This window comes from Pollicipes pollicipes, unplaced genomic scaffold (genome assembly GCF_011947565.3).
Source record: "Pollicipes pollicipes isolate AB1234 unplaced genomic scaffold, Ppol_2.1 Scaffold_2555;HRSCAF=2994_pilon_pilon_pilon, whole genome shotgun sequence".
Lineage (NCBI taxonomy): Eukaryota > Metazoa > Arthropoda > Thecostraca > Pollicipedomorpha > Pollicipedidae > Pollicipes > Pollicipes pollicipes.
The window spans coordinates 12706531-12724008 of record NW_023596136.1 but is presented as its reverse complement, the minus strand read 5'-3'; the positions used below and the strand labels follow the sequence as shown (position 1 = coordinate 12724008).

The following is a 17478-nucleotide window of genomic DNA, read 5'->3' as shown; positions in this document are numbered from 1 at the left end:
CTCATGAGCGTATTGCAAGTGCGTCGGTACGTTAACCGAGACCTACGTAAAGGGCCCCTGAGCAACCGAGAATACCCCGACAGGTTACAATATGGAACCCCGGTTATAGCTCACAGAGCCCTTCTGGCGAATGGAAAGAATCTGTGTGAGGGACCGTAATTGACAAGAGTGCCCCGGCACGCTTACAGGGAGGGCCTCAACAACAGCGCAGGACCCTCCGAGCAACTGCAAAGAAATGAAGGACGGCGTGAAATGCTCCTTAACGATCGAAATGATCCTGCAAGTGGGCACGTACATGCCCTGGAAACAGTGTGGGCTCCTCGACTGTGTAAAGAGGCTTGAAATTTTCAGTTTATGACTTTTCCAACCACTGAATATTTTTTTTTTTTTTTTTTGCTTCTCATAGCCCTTCACTTTCGCTTACAACTGTTTTTGGTCACCTGGAAGTCCAGAAATACCCAGTTTTCTTACGTTTTATGGTTTTAAAAACTGCATCTTTTCGGTCGGCCATGGGCCCCTCAGAGCCAATGGGCACCTTCGGGGCTCAAGGGGGGGCCATGGCCTCGTGCCCCACTTCTGGATCTGCCCCTGTCCAAGTCGATACCGGCAAAGAAAGATGAACACCCAAAGTGATACATACCTTGAGCTCATTGCTTTTTGGCCTCATGATAATGATTCCTTTTTCTAACGGTAAATCACCTTCAATATACCGGACTCCACCACCAAACAAGCATTGGCGAAAAAAGGATGGACATCGGCTAAAAAAACTAGACATTCCAGGCAGTCGAATATTTCAAGAGCTTAGCTTGTTCGGTGGTGTTCGCTCCAGCCAGGCCTATTTTGAGCTAAAAAATATCGGTTGAGCTTTTTCTGTTTGCCTTTGCATGTCATGTGGATATATTTACGTCTATCTGTCAATATTAGTGAATATTGCACGATAAAAGACCATGCAGCACTTTAGTGACGATCGCTACTTGTAGCTCGTGCGCCATTAATGTAGTGATGGGGTGTTTTTATTAGGCTAAGGCAATATACGCCCGTCAGGAACCAGTTTCTGGTTGATTTTGTTGAATTGCGGCGTCCTGGGAAGGACGTAAACCCATCCACAGTCTACTTCAGTTCAAGTAAAGTCGTGCAGGATTGCGGTAACCTCCTAACCACCTGTTCACTTACCGCCTCACGAAACAATAAGACATGTCCCATTGGTTCCACAGAAATGGCCTGAAGGCTACGGGCCATGTTAATTTTGATTTGAAGCTCTTTGCGTCTGAACCGGAATCCTTGAAAATATGCAGGTGGGTACAGAGTGGTGACCCTCATGTAAACAGGATGATGATTTTTATTCAGTCATATGTAGTTGGGTCGTATGCTTGCTAATGACGCGTGCCCAGATATTTTGATATTGATAAGTGGACTTGTGGTTCATTCCGGTCTTTCATAAACCAAGTTAGCTTTGTATTGACAAAGTATTGTTAATTTTTTCTCATCTAATTATGCAGTAATCAAATGACATCAATGACTCATGTATGAAATGGGCAGTATGATTGTGACATTGCTGGGTACCTATTGATAATATAATAGTATTGTGTGAGATGGTCTTTTGGTGCCATCATATATATTTTATATATGATGGCACCAAAATTTCTTTACATGCATTTCTCATATGCCACTTAAAACCATACATGAATATCTTCAAGTGACACATGAGAAGTGTCCTGATGATCAGCCATCTCAAGTATCTAGTTCAAGACATCAGTCCTCTAACACTTACAAATTTGAAGGCTTTTAAGGAGCATGGAATGCCCTTTTTGAAACACTAGCATGTGAAGAAGTTAAGCACCACTATGCACAGTGTTTCTTATGTAAACTCTGCCTCAGCATCAAGCATGATGCTTATGTGATAGAAGAGGGATTTTCTGCTTTGAGCTGTGTTAATGCATACTTTAGGATTTTGCTGGGACACATTGCAGGTAAGAATTATAGCTGTAATGGATGTTGTTGATACTAACTGACCTATATTTATAAGCACCTTTTGATATCAATCAATCCAGAAAAAGCTATAGGTCTGTTTCCAATGTATGGGAAAGGATGAGTCAAGCTGAGCTAAAGTCACCTTCCTGTCCAGCACATCCTGAAAAAGGTTGTCTCTTAATATGTGTTACCTGATGAGTAAAGTGAACAGGTCATTAAAATGTGACTCAGTATGGTGCAAATGGCCTGACCTAGTGTTGTCCAGTTGTGCTCACATCTGTCATCTGTACATTTGCTGTGGGTCATGTCAGGCTAACTCATCCAGTATGGTTTCAGGATTCCTTAGAGTTTAATGGGAATATACTTAATCATCTTTATACAAAACTATGCTTCTGTGGTCTAATTATCTTTTGTAATGTCATTATAATTGGCACATTTGATTTTCATTATGGGTGCAAAGTGACTTTTGCAGTTGATGTGCCTGAAAACACCAATGAACAACAAAAAGTTGCACACTTGATTGGTGCTTGCTTTTACTCTTAACATGTTAAAAAACTTTCAAAAAAGCACATTAAAATTTTATAAAAAAGTTCAGGAGAATCCAGCATAAATGTCAATGTGTGACCTGGACAGGCTGTCCATAGGAAACATAAACAGGCAGTCCAGGCTGGACATGGAGAGCATATGAGTCATATGCTCCCCATTTTCAGGAGACTGGACTGCCTGTCATATGATATGACTGCCTATGGGCATTAACCTGCATGGCCAGGGTCTATGTTTGAAGATCACAACAAGCTTAAAAACAAACCCTGACATCAGGTTCAGATCCTAATACACTGTCATTGCAGAACATCAGCCCAACAGATCTTGGAGGCAGAGACTGCCATCCACACTGGCCAAAGTGTGTGTTGATGCCCTCAGATGCACTCATGGTTTCTCATGTTAACTATGGATCTATCCATATAGGGGGAGGGGGCTCATAAGGAATGACGTCAGCTTTCAGTCACTGCGGCAGATAAAAATGTAAAAGCTGCTAAACAGTGCTAAACATGCTGGCTACAACTCACTGACACCATAGAACTGTCCAACCCAGGTGCACTAGCAACCAGCTAGAAACCAGCAGGTATCACCTTTTTCAAAACCTACCTTCAATGCTAGATACTTTGGTCAAAATCAGAAGAGTCTGTGTTCTTCAAACCAAGGCAGCAGACAACAATGTTTTTGTGACTAATTCACTGAAATATTTGTTATGTGGGTAAAAAGTGGTTGGCAACTAGTAGAACTGTGATAAACCTGAACATATTCAATTTTGTCATGCAGAATTTGCATGTTTGGCTACCATATATCCAGCCCAGTTTGAGCAGTGATATTCACCAACTGGTGCACAAATGCATCATCAGTGGGCTCCCTTGTGTTAAAATCATGAAAGCCAAATGTTGTAATGCACGTAATTTTTGTTTCAACATGCTGGTGGTCCCCAGAGGTGTCCAGCTCCATTAGCCTGGTTTTTGGTGACATGTACCCTTTGGTTTATATCCATGATTTCTGATCACCTCTGTGCCTGTGCTGCACAAGTTGCCTTACGCCTCACTGGCCATGGCTACTAGTCAATTGCTTCAATAAATCAGCAGTCTGTTTTCTCAGCAATCATTATGCTTTGATTGTCCAAACAGCAAATGCAACACACTTCAGTGAGAGGTTTCCCATGTCACCTACCCTAATGGCAGATACCTGTATTTCTGTCTGTTACAAGGGGTTCTGTGTACATCAAGACTGTGCTCTGTATTCTGTAAGGTCCGCCGAAGGTCCGCGCGTGTGTTGGGCCGAAGGTGGGCACTGCTCGCCTGCCCGTCGTCCCAGCCGACTGAGCCGGCGTTGTTGCAGCGAGCTGCGCCAGGCTCGTCACCGTCTGCTGGAGCTGCTGCCGGACGCCGGCCACCAGTGCCAGGAGTTGGAGGCGGCGCTGAACAGCTACCTGGCGCTGCTCACTGGCTTCCTGCAGGCACCGGACCAGCCGGACCAGCAGAGCAAGCTGCGCCACGTGGTCCGCTTCCGCTGGACGCACACGCTGCTGGGCAACACGCCAGAGTGAGTGGGCCCCTACCACCGGGGCCCCGGGGCGGGACCCCACCGCGGTTCCGTCCCTCTGCCTCCGGCGGCCTCACTGGGCGCTGGACGGCGGGGATGGCTGGTCAGATTGATACCGAGTCGGACGGCCGTGCCTCGGCCGCCTCCCTGCAAGGGAAATTACTCACACACATCAACATTCAGAAATGTCATCCCGATTCATTGTCATATTGGTTGGTCAATCATGTGCGATTTATTATAAGTCAAAGTTATGGTGCTAAATGTTAGGCATAGCTTGGCATGTTACCTAATGATGGTGATACCCTCGATTCCCACCGCCTGAGTGGCATGGGCTTCAATCCTGCCGGACACAGCGCTGCTGTCTACTGGTGATGGTGTGGGTGGTGTGGCTGTCTGGGTGACGGGCAGGATGGTGAAGCAAGTCGCTTGCGTTTTCCTGACACGAAATTATGCGACAGGCTTTACAGCGCCACCTGGCCCGGGGTGAAACCTCTCCCAAGCTGTGAAGCGGGTCATGATAGTGGTGGGTCGTCAAGGGCTTAACTAAGGTCCAGCAGTATCTCCAAATTCTCAACTCTTAAACTGTCCGACCCGAGGGAATCGATTTAAACCAGCAGATTTCAACCGTTTCCAGTGTTGTCGACATTGTCGTACAATGTGTTTTTTTAATAGCGATTTTTCGGCTATTTATTCTCGACATGTTCTTCACCACGTCACGCCGACTGGTCTGTTTCTTTCAGGGCGCAAAAGGATGCCGTCTTCGAAGTCATCTGTATTTGTCAGAATGTCGCTGTTTGGTACATGAAGCGGGCCGCAAAAATCGCCGGAAAGGAGGAGTAAGTGTTAATGTTCTCCTATCTGTGCCACTGGCACGGTCAAGCAAAGCTGTGACATACCTGAGCCTGTTATTGAAGTGCTTAGTTGTGTTACACGTTGTCGGGCTGCATGCCATTTACACCTGTTACATTGGCATATCCGTATATTCGCTGAGAAATGACTACCCGACACCAAGTGGCTGATGAGATTGTCTCCTTGCTTGAGTATGCAATAACGTGAGCAGTATTTCGTGGATTGTCACTGCTCAGCACAGAAAGTAAACAAGTGCCGTTTTTTTCTCCGCGGAGAAGAGTTTTAAGCGTTATCTGGTGACCCGACCTGAATTTAAAGCTCTACTTAAGCTGAGTATAAAGTTAGCCAGGTGTCTGTTCTTACGTCACTTGACCCAGTGGTCCCCCATTCATGTTTTGGTTGGGCTCTCACATCGAAAATTGGCCCTCGCGACTTTGGATTTGCCGTGTTGCACAATGCAAGCGACTCTGTTTGTAATGTCACAACTTTACAAAACTGAGGGTCACATTAGGGGACGTCGGTGCTCAATCAATCAATCAATCAATAAGTTTTTCTAGTAACCTCCGCAATGCGACTAGTCTGGCTGTGCTTCACGTTTTGCAGGTGCGCGCTCACGCACGCATGCACGCACGCACGCACGCACGCACGCACGCACGCACGCACGCACGCACGCACGCACGTGCACAGATTATGACAAGAAAGCACTAAAGCACACGATGCACATTCACACGGTATGTTGGAGCGGTGGCCGAGCTGGCCGGGTACAGGCACTCGGCCCCGCCCATCGCGTGCCACCACAGGAGATCCGCAGCCCAGCGGCGGCAGTCCGGGAGCAGCCCGGAAGGCAAAGCTGTTAAGGGCCATCTCCGGGCGCGCCCCCGGCAGCTCTAAACGGCTGTCATTGTTGCCACGCCTGATGCGGGCTGACACTGCGCCGCGGTACAGCACAGGCTCCCTTAGAGATGTCCGTGAGCTATGCATTACCGCCAGGTCACGCTCAGCTGACAGGTTGTCACTGTTTGTCGTTTTAACTCGGCTAGGACGTGAGAAACATGACCATAGCGGCGAGTGCCTTTCACCATACGCGCACAGTGGTTGGCGCTTTTTTGAAGCGGCGCCGCCGGGCGTCGCTGCAGCTTCCTCGCACGGTCGAGCAATAGAGCGAATTTAGAAAGGTCAAACCTTTGACTAGCCTCTTCGACGCTGTCGAAGGCTGTAGATGTATCAATCGGCTCGAGAGAGGCATCGTCGCGAAGGGCGCGGCCGTCTCCGTGAAGTGGAGACAACAGGCTGAAAATAAGATTATTGGTATGGCCATCAAATATCCAAGCTCTCCGCGCCCGCCCACGTGTTCCGTTTCCGTGTCGCCCCTGCCGTAGTCAGTCATAGCGGTTCCAACCATGCGCGTTCATCGGATTCGTGACCATGTTTGCCTGTGTGTGAAGTCCATGCGCCACCCGCTGACCTCGTTTTCCCGTTGCAGTATTACGATGGAGGACGGGAAGGAGGTGCACAGCAGTCTGCGTCGAGCTGCCGGTCTCATGAAGGCCGTCCACGACCGCTACATCGGTAGGTGGCACGTGCAGGCGCATGTGACCCCGCACCTGACGCGGACTCGAGACCCCCCGTGGCCCTCCCTCGTGGTCAGCAGACTTGGGTTCGCCCCCAGATGGAGTCGAAATTGACTCAAATGGATGTTACAGGGAGCAACTCAATCGAAACCATTTCAGGATTTGATACACATTACCCTGAGTTCCAACCAGCAATGGTCACATACTGACTGAAATGTGATTGTCGAGTCAGGCGGATGGGATCCCGTGCGTTTTGAGCCGTAGAAGGACGTGGTGATCAAACACGGCCCTGTGTGGAGACGCTGCTGTCGTCGCACATTGCTACGGTAATGATCAGACACGGCCCTGTGTGGAGACGCTGCTGTCATCGCACATTGCTACGGTAATGATCAGACACGGCCCTGTGTGGAGACGCTGCTGTCATCGCACATTGCTACCGTAATGATCAGACACGACCCTGTGTGGAGACGCTGCTGTCATCGAACATTGCTACCGTAATGAACAGACACGGCCCTGTGAGGAGACGCTGCTGTCATCGAACATTGCTACCGTAATGATCAGACACGGCCCTGTGTGGGGACGCTGCTGTCATCGAACATTGCTGCCGTAATGAACAGACACGACCCTGTGAAGAGACGCTGCTGTCATCGCACATTGCTACCGTAATGAACAGACACGGCCCTGTGAGGAGACGCTGCTGTCATCGAACATTGCTACCGTAATGATCAGACACGGCCATGTGAGGAGACGCTGCTGTCATCGAACATTGCTACCGTAATGAACAGACACTGCCCTGTGAGGAGACGCTGCTGTCATCGCACATTGCTACCGTAATGAACAGACACGACCCTGTGTGGAGACGCTGCTGTCATCGAACATTGCTACCGTAATGATCAGACACGGCCCTGTGAGGAGACGCTGCTGTCATCGAACATTGCTACCGTAATGAGCAGACACCGCCCTGTGAGGAGACGCTGCTGTCATCGAACATTGCTACCGTAATGATCAGACACGGCCCTGTGAGGAGACGCTGCTGTCATCGAACATTGCTACCGTAGTGATCAGACACGGCCCTGTGTGGAGACGCTGCTGTCATCGAACATTGCTACCGTAGTGAACAGACACGACCCTGTGTGGAGACGCTGCTGTCATCGAATATTGTTACCGTAATGAACAGACACGGCCCTGTGTGGAGACGCTGCTGTCATCGAACATTGCTACCGTAATGATCAGACACGGCCCTGTGTGGAGACGCTGCTGTCATCGAACATTGCTACGGTAATGATCAGACACGGCCCTGTGTGGAGACGCTGCTGTCATCGCACATTGCTACGGTGATGAACAGACACGACCCTGTGAAGAGACGCTGCTGTCATCGCACATTGCTACCGTAATGAACAGACACGGCCCTGTGAGGAGACGCTGCCGTCATCGAACATTGCTACCGTAATGATCAGACACGGCCCTGTGAGGAGACGCTGCTGTCATCGAACATTGCTACCGTAATGAACAGACACCGCCCTGTGAGGAGACGCTGCTGTCATCACACATTGCTACCGTAATGAACAGACACGACCCCGTGTGGAAACGCTGCTGTCATCGAACATTGCTACCGTAATGATCAGACACGGCCCTGTGAGGAGACGCTGCTGTCATCGAACATTGCTACCGTAATGAACAGACACGGCCCTGTGAGGAGACGCTGCTGTCATCGAACATTGCTACCGTAATGATCAGACACGGCCCTGTGAGGAGACGCTGCTGTCATCGAACATTGCTACCGTAGTGATCAGACACGGCCCTGTGTGGAGACGCTGCTGTCATCGAACATTGCTACCGTAGTGAACAGACACGACCCTGTGTGGAGACGCTGCTGTCATCGAATATTGTTACCGTAATGAACAGACACGGCCCTGTGTGGAGACGCTGCTGTCATCGAACGTTGCTACCGTAATGATCAGACACGGCCCTGTGTGGAGACGCTGCTGTCATCGAACATTGCTACGGTAATGATCAGACACGGCCCTGTGTGGAGACGCTGCTGTCATCGCACATTGCTACGGTAATGATCAGACACGGCCCTGTGTGGAGACGCTGCTGTCATCGAACATTGCTACCGTAGTGATCAGACACAACCCGGGCTTGAGACGCTACAGTTGTCAATCATTGCTACCGTAGTGAACAGGCACGGCCCTGGCTGAAGTTGCTGCAGTCATCGGTCATTGGTACATCTGATGTGACATGTTTAATTGTGGGGAACGTGTTGGGTTTTGGGATATGACAATGTTTAGTTGCTGGTGCAAATATTTAGCCAGATATCATTTATGCCTCAGTTTATACTAGTTTATCAATACCTTAGACATTTGTCGTTAAGTGTATGAATAAATGTGCTTGAGCTGGAGATTTCATTCAAAGTCTCCGCATAATCTGGCAAGAACATCGTCAATCTGCACAGCAGCGAGATAGTCTGATCTATCAAAACAACAGTCGCTGAAAAAATCAATGAATTCAGCACATCCAATGTGCAATGCTGAATGTTCTCAACAAAGAACCATAGCTGTCATCTATCCACCCAAGCTAGTGTTCAAATTGTTGAGTCTTGCACACCAGATATTTCGAATAGTTGTGAAGCTGGCGACAAAACGTAACGCCTCGAGGACTATGATTCTGGCAGACTTTTTACCATTTTAAGCATTTTAAAAAGCCTTAAGCTTAAAGCCTTTAAAAAGTTTTTTTCTTCACTTTTTTACACCTCTCAGTGGGTGATCAGACCTGGCGCCCGAATGGTGAAGCCTTTCCTCCTCACTACCACAGTCGCCACCAGTGGTCACACGCTGGCCGCTCCCTCCTCAGCTGTCCCGGCGTGAGGAGTCACTGCCGGTCGGTCGGTCGCCGGTGTCAACTGGCCGTTCCCTCCTCAGCTGCTCCGGCGTGAGGAGTCACTGCCGCTCGGTCGGTCGCCGGTGTCAACTGGCCGTTCCCTCCTCAGCTGTTCCGGCGAGAGGAGTCAATGCCGCTCGGTCGCCGGTGTCAACTGGCCGTTCCCTCCTCAGCTGCTCCGGCGTGAGGAGTCACTGCCGCTCGGTCGGTCGCCGGTGTCAACTGGCCGTTCCCTCCTCAGCTGTTCCGGCGAGAGGAGTCAATGCCGCTCGGTCGCCGGTGTCAACTGGCCGTTCCCTCCTCAGCTGTTCCGGCGTGAGGAGTCACTGCCGCTCGGTCGGTCGCCGGTGTCAACTGGCCGTTCCCTCCTCAGCTGTTCCGGCGAGAGGAGTCAATGCCGCTCGGTCGCCGTTGTCAACTGGCCGTTCCCTCCTCAGCTGTTCCGGCGAGAGGAGTCAATGCCGCTCGGTCGCCGGTGTCAACTGGCCGTTCCCTCCTCAGCTGTTCCGGCGGGAGGAGTCAATGCCGCTCGGTCGCCGGTGTCAACTGGCCGTTCCCTCCTCAGCTGCTCCGGCGTGAGGAGTCACTGCCGGTTAGTCGGTCGCCGGTGTCAACTGGCCGTTCCCTCCTCAGCTGCCCCGGCGGGAGGAGTCAATGCCGCTCAGTCGCTGGTGTCAACTGGCCGTTCCCTCCTCAGCTGCCCCGGCGGGAGGAGTCAATGCCGCTCGGTCGCCGGTGTCAACTGGCCGTTCCCTCCTCAGCTGTTCCGGCGAGAGGAGTCAATGTCGCTCGGTCGCCGGTGTCAACTGGCCGTTCCCTCCTCAGCTACCCCGTCGAGATTAGTCACTGCCGCTCGGCCGCCGGTGTCACGCCCCTCCCGCTCACGCGTCTGCATCAGCTGACCCTCTGCTGACAGGTCAGCTGCTAGAGGAGAGTGTCAAGGAGGGAGACTGTGACACTCGGGTCATCACTGCCTACATGAACCAGTGCACCGCGGAGGCCCAGGAAGGTGAGGCGTCGCAGCTAGAGATCAGATATGAGCGAATGAATGAAAGAATGAATGAATGTTGATTTCACTAGTGCGTTATTGAAAGCGTGCCCGGAAGGCGATCAAATGCATGCGTAGGTGTGTAATTGAGCGGCGCTTCATATGTAGTGGTATTTGGTACCTCATTGCCTGAAGAGGGGGTGGATGGGTTAATAATAGAATCTGTGAGGGATCATTGAAGCACGACTCCGCATATGTTCGTGAGAGCGACACCAGTACGCAGGGATGCAAACATTTGAAGACATCGGGGAAGAAGGCGAAAATGGAAAAGGGAGAGGAGAAAGACCAGACATAATGGCACATTTTCGTGTAGATGGAGCAGATAATGTGGTGATGCTCGCGCACGCGTGCACGCACCCGCTGAGTCCGCGGCGCGCGTTTTTCAGTGACGATCGCGCGCGCCATCGAGCTGAAGCACTCACCTGGTCTGGTGTCGGCCCTGGCGCACGAGACGTCGGGCATGTTCCAGACGGCCGCCGACAGCCTGCGCTCGATGGAGCCAGCGCTCGTCCAGCGCTGGACCAAGTACCTCCAGCTCAAGGCGGCCGTCTACAAAGCCTATGTGAGTGCGGCGGCGGCGCCGGCGGCGGGGCCTGGTGGCGGGGCCTGGTGGCGGGCTCGTTTGGGGTGTTTCAGGCCGGTGGTGAAGTGCGGGTCTTGTGGCCAAACGGACAACAAGGGGAATATGGGCAGATGCCTGTACCTAGCTTTGCGTTTTCGTCTAAACGCATTCGAACGCATTTTACCTCATCACATTCATACTCCGTAAAAATGGGAAGACGGGTCATGGACAGCATGTGAATCCCTACCTTAGTGCGGCGACAATTATATGAATGTCTGTATGTGAGTAACCGTTAATAAAAGGCATGCGTACCCTAGGCAATGCTGAGAAACCACCATGCATCGACTGTCACTGGCGTATCGCTCTTTTTGACGTGACTTCCAAATCTGGACCAACTAGTTTTGTGCTCATATGCATCCATGGATTAGTGCTCGGAATGGACGGACGTCATACGCGTTTTTTTGGTGGTCTTCAAATGCATGGTTTGGCATTTTCGTCTGATTTATGTTTCTTCTGCGAACGCAACGCGGACCCATACTCTCCTGCGCTTTCAGGCGTACAACTACCTGGGCGAGAACTTCCTGGCTGATGACAAGTGTGGAGAAGCCATTCGGTGCCTGAAGGAGAGTCAGAAGTGTACGTACCCCTGAATACCGGACATTGTAACTTCCCCTGAAGGAGAGTCAGAAGTGTACATACCCCTGAATACCGGGCATTGTAACTTCCCCTGAAGGAGAGTCAGAAGCGTACGTACCCCTGAGTACCGGGCATTGTAACTTCCCCGGAAGGAGAGTCAGGCGTGTACGTACCCCTGAGTACCGGACATTGTAACTTCCGTCAGGTACTGGCACACGCCACTTCCTTCATGTCGGCTTGGCGTTTCGGTCTTGAGCCTTGATGATGGAAGTCAGGGTGATGAATATGCAACGCGCGACGACAGTCGAAGAGCAGATCGGCTCCTTACGCTTTCAGCGCTGACTTGTGCCATGACGTCTGGCTAGTTGCTACATGAGTCGGCGTAGGGACATCTCTAGAATTTAACGCCTGGGTCTGGGGGTCCGAGTGGGTGGTCTTTGGGAGTGGGCGAACTGATGATTTATGAGACGATGCTACCGAAATAATCGGGTGCTGGGGCCATGTAAGGCCCTAGGTGCGTAGGTGTGGCCTCTCGTCCCTCCCGTTGTCTGCTCGTGATACCATGGGCTGTGGATACGAAAGCCAGTGCTTCGTTCTGGGCTCCGTGCGGTCAGATTATTTTTATTTGATCTGGTCAGATTAATCCAGTCCAGATAGCGGTGTGGGTATGCCACTGCTGCATTTGCACGTTCCGGTTCATAACAGACTTTGGTAGCGATGAGTAGGTATTGTAAATGCGTGGTCGGCTGGGTTATGAAGCAGCATACCACTGGGCTTCGAGCTGGACCATGCAGCTCGTCCGACAGCTGTTACCCTTGTGAGCTCGCGCTGAACCCCGTTTCAGTTTATACCGAGGCCGGGGAGCTGTGCAAGGAGTACGCGGACGCCAAGGGCGTCGGCGCCAAGGTGAAGCCCGAGAAGCACCTCTTCTTCAGAAAGCTGGGACCGATCCTGAACAGGACCCTGGAGAAATGCGAACGCGAAAATGGATTCATGTAAGCGGGGGAGCCAGGCTGGAGTTTGACCGTGTTTTGCGGTAGGGCCGTACCATACTCTTCCGCTGTGAAGTGTTTATGCCCCCCCCCCCCCCCCCCCGGCGTGTAACTAGCAACGGGCTATAACAATGTACGCATTAGGTATCGGGAGGAGCACAGTAAATGGCTAGAACTTCCATTTCGTGATAACTGTCGTGACACAAACAAGAAACCGTATTTATTGATGTCTTTTAAGCGTAATCCCAGAGCATGGCGGGAACCTGACTGGGCAAAGAGTATTTCTTGGCAGCTTTAGCCAGTTGGACGGGTTAAAAGTCATCACGTAGATTGCCGGCCTTCCGCATCATCACGATAGCACCACGCTGCTGGCGATGCGATGCACACTGACAGTCAAGGGCCTTCGGATGCCCCTCTCCATGCTGAACATGGGCCCTGGGAAACATCCGTTCTCCAAACCCACCTTCGGGGTCGTGTCACGAGGCAAATGTGTAAGCGGCCTGCTGGCTCCCGTCAGCTTTGTCTCCGCCTCCCCTACCCCTGACCCCGGGCGTCGTCTCGGCCCGCCTCCGCCAGTTACCACCAGAAGGTGCCGTACGACGCGCCGGCACTGGAGCTGCGCGACAACACATACGGCCTGGTGGCGCCCGACGAGTTCGCCATGCCGGCGCCGGCGCCGCTCTGGACGGCCGTCAGCTACGCCGCCTTCGATGTCAGCAAGCTGGGTGACGCCGGCCCGTCGGTGAGCAGAGGGGCACGGGGCCGTCGGTGAGGGGAAGGAAGGGACCGGCCCGTAGGTGAGCACAGGGAGGGGGCCGTCTGTGAGGAGAGGGGAGGGGAGGAACCGGCCCATCGGCGAGCACAGGGGAGGGGCCGTCTGTAAGGGGAGGGGAGGGACCGGCCCGTCAGTAAGCAGAGAGGCACTGTGCCGTCGATGAGGGAAGGGGAAGGACCGGCCCGTCGGTGAGCAGAGAGGCACTGTGCCGTCGATGAGGGGAGGGGAGGGACCGGCCCGTCAGTAAGCAGAGGCACTGTGCCGTCGATGAGGGGAGGGGAGGGACCGGCCCGTCGGTAAGCAGAGAGGCACTGTGCCGTCGATGAGGGCAGGGGAGGGACCGGTCCGTCAGTAAGCAGAGAGGCACTGTGCCGTCGATGAGGGGAGGGGAGGGACCGGCCCGTCGGTGAGCACAGGGGGAGGGGACCGTCGGTGAGGGGAGAGGAGGGTTTGGCCCCTCGGTGAGCACAAGGGGAGGGGGCCTTCGGTGAGGGGAGGAACCGGCCCGGCGGTGAGGGACCGGCCCGTCGGTGAAGAAAGGGGAGAGGGGGGCCAGCCCGCGGTGAGCACAAGGGGAGGGGGCTGTCGGTGAGGGGAGGGACCGGCCGTCGGTGAGGGGAGGGAAGGGACGGACTCGGTGACAGGACAGGCGCTCGCTGGGGCCGCCGCGGCGCCGTCTGCTGCGAACAGGCCGTACTGGTTGAGAGCCAACCCCAACATCGTGTGCGTGTGTGTGCTTGACTGTTTAGCCGTACGTTGTGTAGTGCGGGGGTTTACGTGTGCTTATGTTGCTGCGGGACATTTACGTCAGCACCGTGTTATGCACTCCGCTAATATTTTTATTCGCAGTGCGTAGTCGGCTGCGGTAATGACAGACCGTCGTTTTATTAGGGAGGTAGTGATTTTTTGTATTGCCTGCCATGGTATGGAACAAATATAGCCGTGGCGGTGGCGGCGACTGGAGGTAGTGGCAATACGCGTTTTGGTGCGTATTTTGAAAGGGTAATGATAGCCATCGTGTGGTGTCTTGTGGGCTATTGAGAACACGCCCGGCCGGTTGCAGAAGGCAGCGGAGAAGGCGGAGGGAGACCTGCCACCTGTCAAAGAGGTCAAGGACAACCACACGGACCAGGATCCGAAGAACCACAGCGGCTGCGTGGTGGCCTAGGCGGCGCCAGGGTGGCGGCGGCCCCGGCTGTCGGGCTCACGGTTTAGCTGAGCGCTATCGGTCGAGGGCTGCGCCGTCAGCTGGCGCCTGCGGGCGAGCCAGCCCCGCTGTGGATGACCGGAGGGACCCGTCACACCACCAGAGCACCGCTGGGCAGCACTTGTGTGGTTGACCTGGGGTGTGAAGCCCCGCTCGTAAGCCAGCCCCGCTGTGGATGACCGGAGGGACCCGTCACACCACCAGCGCACCGCTGGGCAGCACTTGTGTGGTTGACCTGGGGTGTGAAGCCCCGCTCGTAAGCCAGCCCCGCTGTGGATGACCGGAGGGACCCGTCACACCACCAGAGCACCGCTGGGCAGCACCTGTGTGGTTGATTGCGCGTGTGAAGCCCCGCTCGTAAGCCCACAGCGGCCCGAGGGTCATATGAACACTGCATTTAGGCGTGGGGCTACACTGTTCTGGCAACAAACCATTACTTCAGCACTATATGGTCGCACGGGGTATATGCTGTCCGATTTTCGTGACTGGTGGTGCCTGGGTGTTTGTTACAGAACGGTATTGTAGGTTGCCCAGGCATTGAATCCAAGCAACAGCCAGTGTCTTCAAACGTGATCGTAACTTGCGCTCTTCTTCAAATCGTATTTGAGATGCGTTTGGACGGAACCTACTTTCTTTCTATGATTCGTCAAAATCGTTAAGGATGTAAGTATAGAAATGTGGAGGAAAATTAACCTGTTTCTGGCCCAAACGCTTGTATGGAGCGATTTCAAAGGATGAAACTTGTACTTCCGCGTTATGAAAGTCGGTGCCCTGTATAAAAGCCGGTGTTGAAAATAATGAAGCATGGTTTGTTTTGTATATATGACAACTTCGCCGCATGGGAGCTGTGTGATTCGCATGGTGCTGTAGTATTAAAGCTTTATTTTTAGTATTTGCGCATTACGAACTTTTGGTTCTCAGTAGATAGTATCAATTTTCGTAGTTACGCGCGGTTCATGCAACCTTGTCAGTTTAAGTGTCAGTTTAAGTTCTCACAGGACAGGCATAATTATAGTCATTCTACTGACGGCGCTTACTGTCTTCAGTGTGCTTCTCCAGGCCTTCGGAGAATGCACTTATGCATGGCTTAGTTTTTGTGGCACATCCTTTCCAAGAAAGGTGCGAATGATATGTGTGAACGGCATCGCCCCGTAGCTTTTGGGCGGTGAATACAGGACACAGCTGGGCGAAGTGAGGGATCATGCTCACCGTGACGTGGCATGGCCGTAGAGTATGAGCGTGTCTCGATGTTTCAGCGTAGCCTGCCTTAGACGTTGACGGCTTTGTCGCACGAGCGTCATGTTTCGCTAGTCTGATTGCAAGTGTGATGATTGTGGACTGTCTTTGTTGTGCGTCCACGTTTGACTTTTCACCAGCAGATCTTGTAACCTAGCCATTCCGTCGAAGGAGTAGCGTCCGTATTGACGTGGCGTTTAGGTACGGCCGCGGATGCTGGTAATTCTGATGCTTCCGCGTACGGACGCTGGTCTGCCCACGTGGTGGGCGTGCGCACCTCGAGCAGCGCAACATGTTGCTGGCTGTAGAAACTCATAGCATCTTGATTTATGCGCACCGTTGGAAAAAAGCAAGGCCGGGATGGTGCTTGTAGACTATGTTATGCGACAGCGCTACTAACAAAGTGGGTCACGCAGCCTGCGCCTCATTACGCACGTGCGTGTCGGCTCTGCGGGCCGGGCCGGCGGTGCCTGCTTGACGCGTGTGTGATGCGACAACACGAGCCGCCAGCCGGCCGACCCTCATGCCTTGTAATACATGCGCCTTACGACCGAGCGCATGCTGCGTGCGAGAAGACGTGTGTTGTGTCGCTGGGTGAGAAGCGTGCTGTTAATTGTGTGATCCGCTGCTGAGGGTGGTGGAACTCTGGAACGCCTCTAAGACGCCTCACAATGTCATCTGTGGGGAATTGAAAAGCAAAGTAACACAGTTTATAGGGTATCATGCTCCGCGATTAAATGACAACCATTGAGCGGCTGTTCTGTCAACCACTTAACAGTCATTACATGCGTGGTTCACCGGGAGACAATGACGGGAAAGGTCGATGAAAAGGTTTATGTACACCATTATATATACACACATATATATATATATATATATATATATATATATATATATATATATATATGCCACAGTTTTAGCCATCTAGTGAAACCATTTCGGTTTGCGGAAACTCCAGCGTAATGTCTTTCGCGCGTCAATCGAAAATTGATCGGGGATGGGGGGGGGGGGGGGGAGGAAATGGTGTCGGTTGGCCTCGTGCCGCGTTAAGGGAATAGGCCCATACTCTGTGTAGGGCAGTCAAATCAGGCTTACGACGCTTAGTACAGGTCTCCACAAAGGTAGTTGTGTGTACTAGGGTTCATAACGAACCCAAGTGTACTCTCACTGGCAGTGTAGCTTTAAGACTGCACAGGCATTGAGGCTTACTGTTTCTGAACATTCTATCGGTGGTTGCCATACTTTTGCTTCCAGTTCCCAAGAATTGAGAAAAGCAGCACAGGATTTGCGCCGGCGTCACCTAGAGTGCCACTTGTGGGTGGCTCTGTTGCTCGCGGCCGCGCTCAGCCAATGGGTAAAGGGGACTGGAGAGGCACGTATGGAGGCCGCAGGGTGTTTCATTCGAAACGTCAATTCTAGAGAAAGACTGAAGTGGGTAGGAACGAATTTATTAATGTGCTTTACATTGCAGATGTTGGAGGATTTGGACATTTTTACTTCAAGACTGTGTTCAGTTGCGTAACGAAACGCTCCTCGACGACCCCCTGAACACAAACGCACTTATCCAAAATTCGGAATGATTCATACAGTTCATACTTGCTGATCGTCTCGCAAATGACGTATGCCGTCGAGCATGGGGAGAAGAGGGCTGCATCTCCAGAGC

General features: G+C 52.4%; 1 protein-coding gene across 2 annotated transcripts; it reads left to right on the top strand.

Annotated features, from left to right (window-relative positions):
• Positions 1 to 1030: 1030 nt before the first annotated feature.
• On the top strand, positions 1031 to 16566 carry LOC119109636 (BRO1 domain-containing protein BROX). 2 transcript variants are annotated; one of them, XM_037233356.1, is made up of 10 exons: positions 1031 to 1295; positions 3856 to 4059; positions 4800 to 4895; positions 6392 to 6477; positions 10276 to 10368; positions 10794 to 10969; positions 11524 to 11605; positions 12450 to 12600; positions 13174 to 13339; positions 14439 to 16566. In XM_037233356.1, exons 1-10 carry the CDS (start codon positions 1195 to 1197, stop codon positions 14538 to 14540), a joined length of 1257 nt encoding a protein of 418 aa, XP_037089251.1. In that variant the 5' UTR covers positions 1031 to 1194; the 3' UTR covers positions 14541 to 16566. The 2 variants fall into 2 exon arrangements, with proteins under 2 accessions (XP_037089251.1, XP_037089242.1); XM_037233347.1 differs by having other exon boundaries at positions 14436 to 16566.
• The last annotated feature ends 912 nt before the right edge of the window (positions 16567 to 17478 follow it).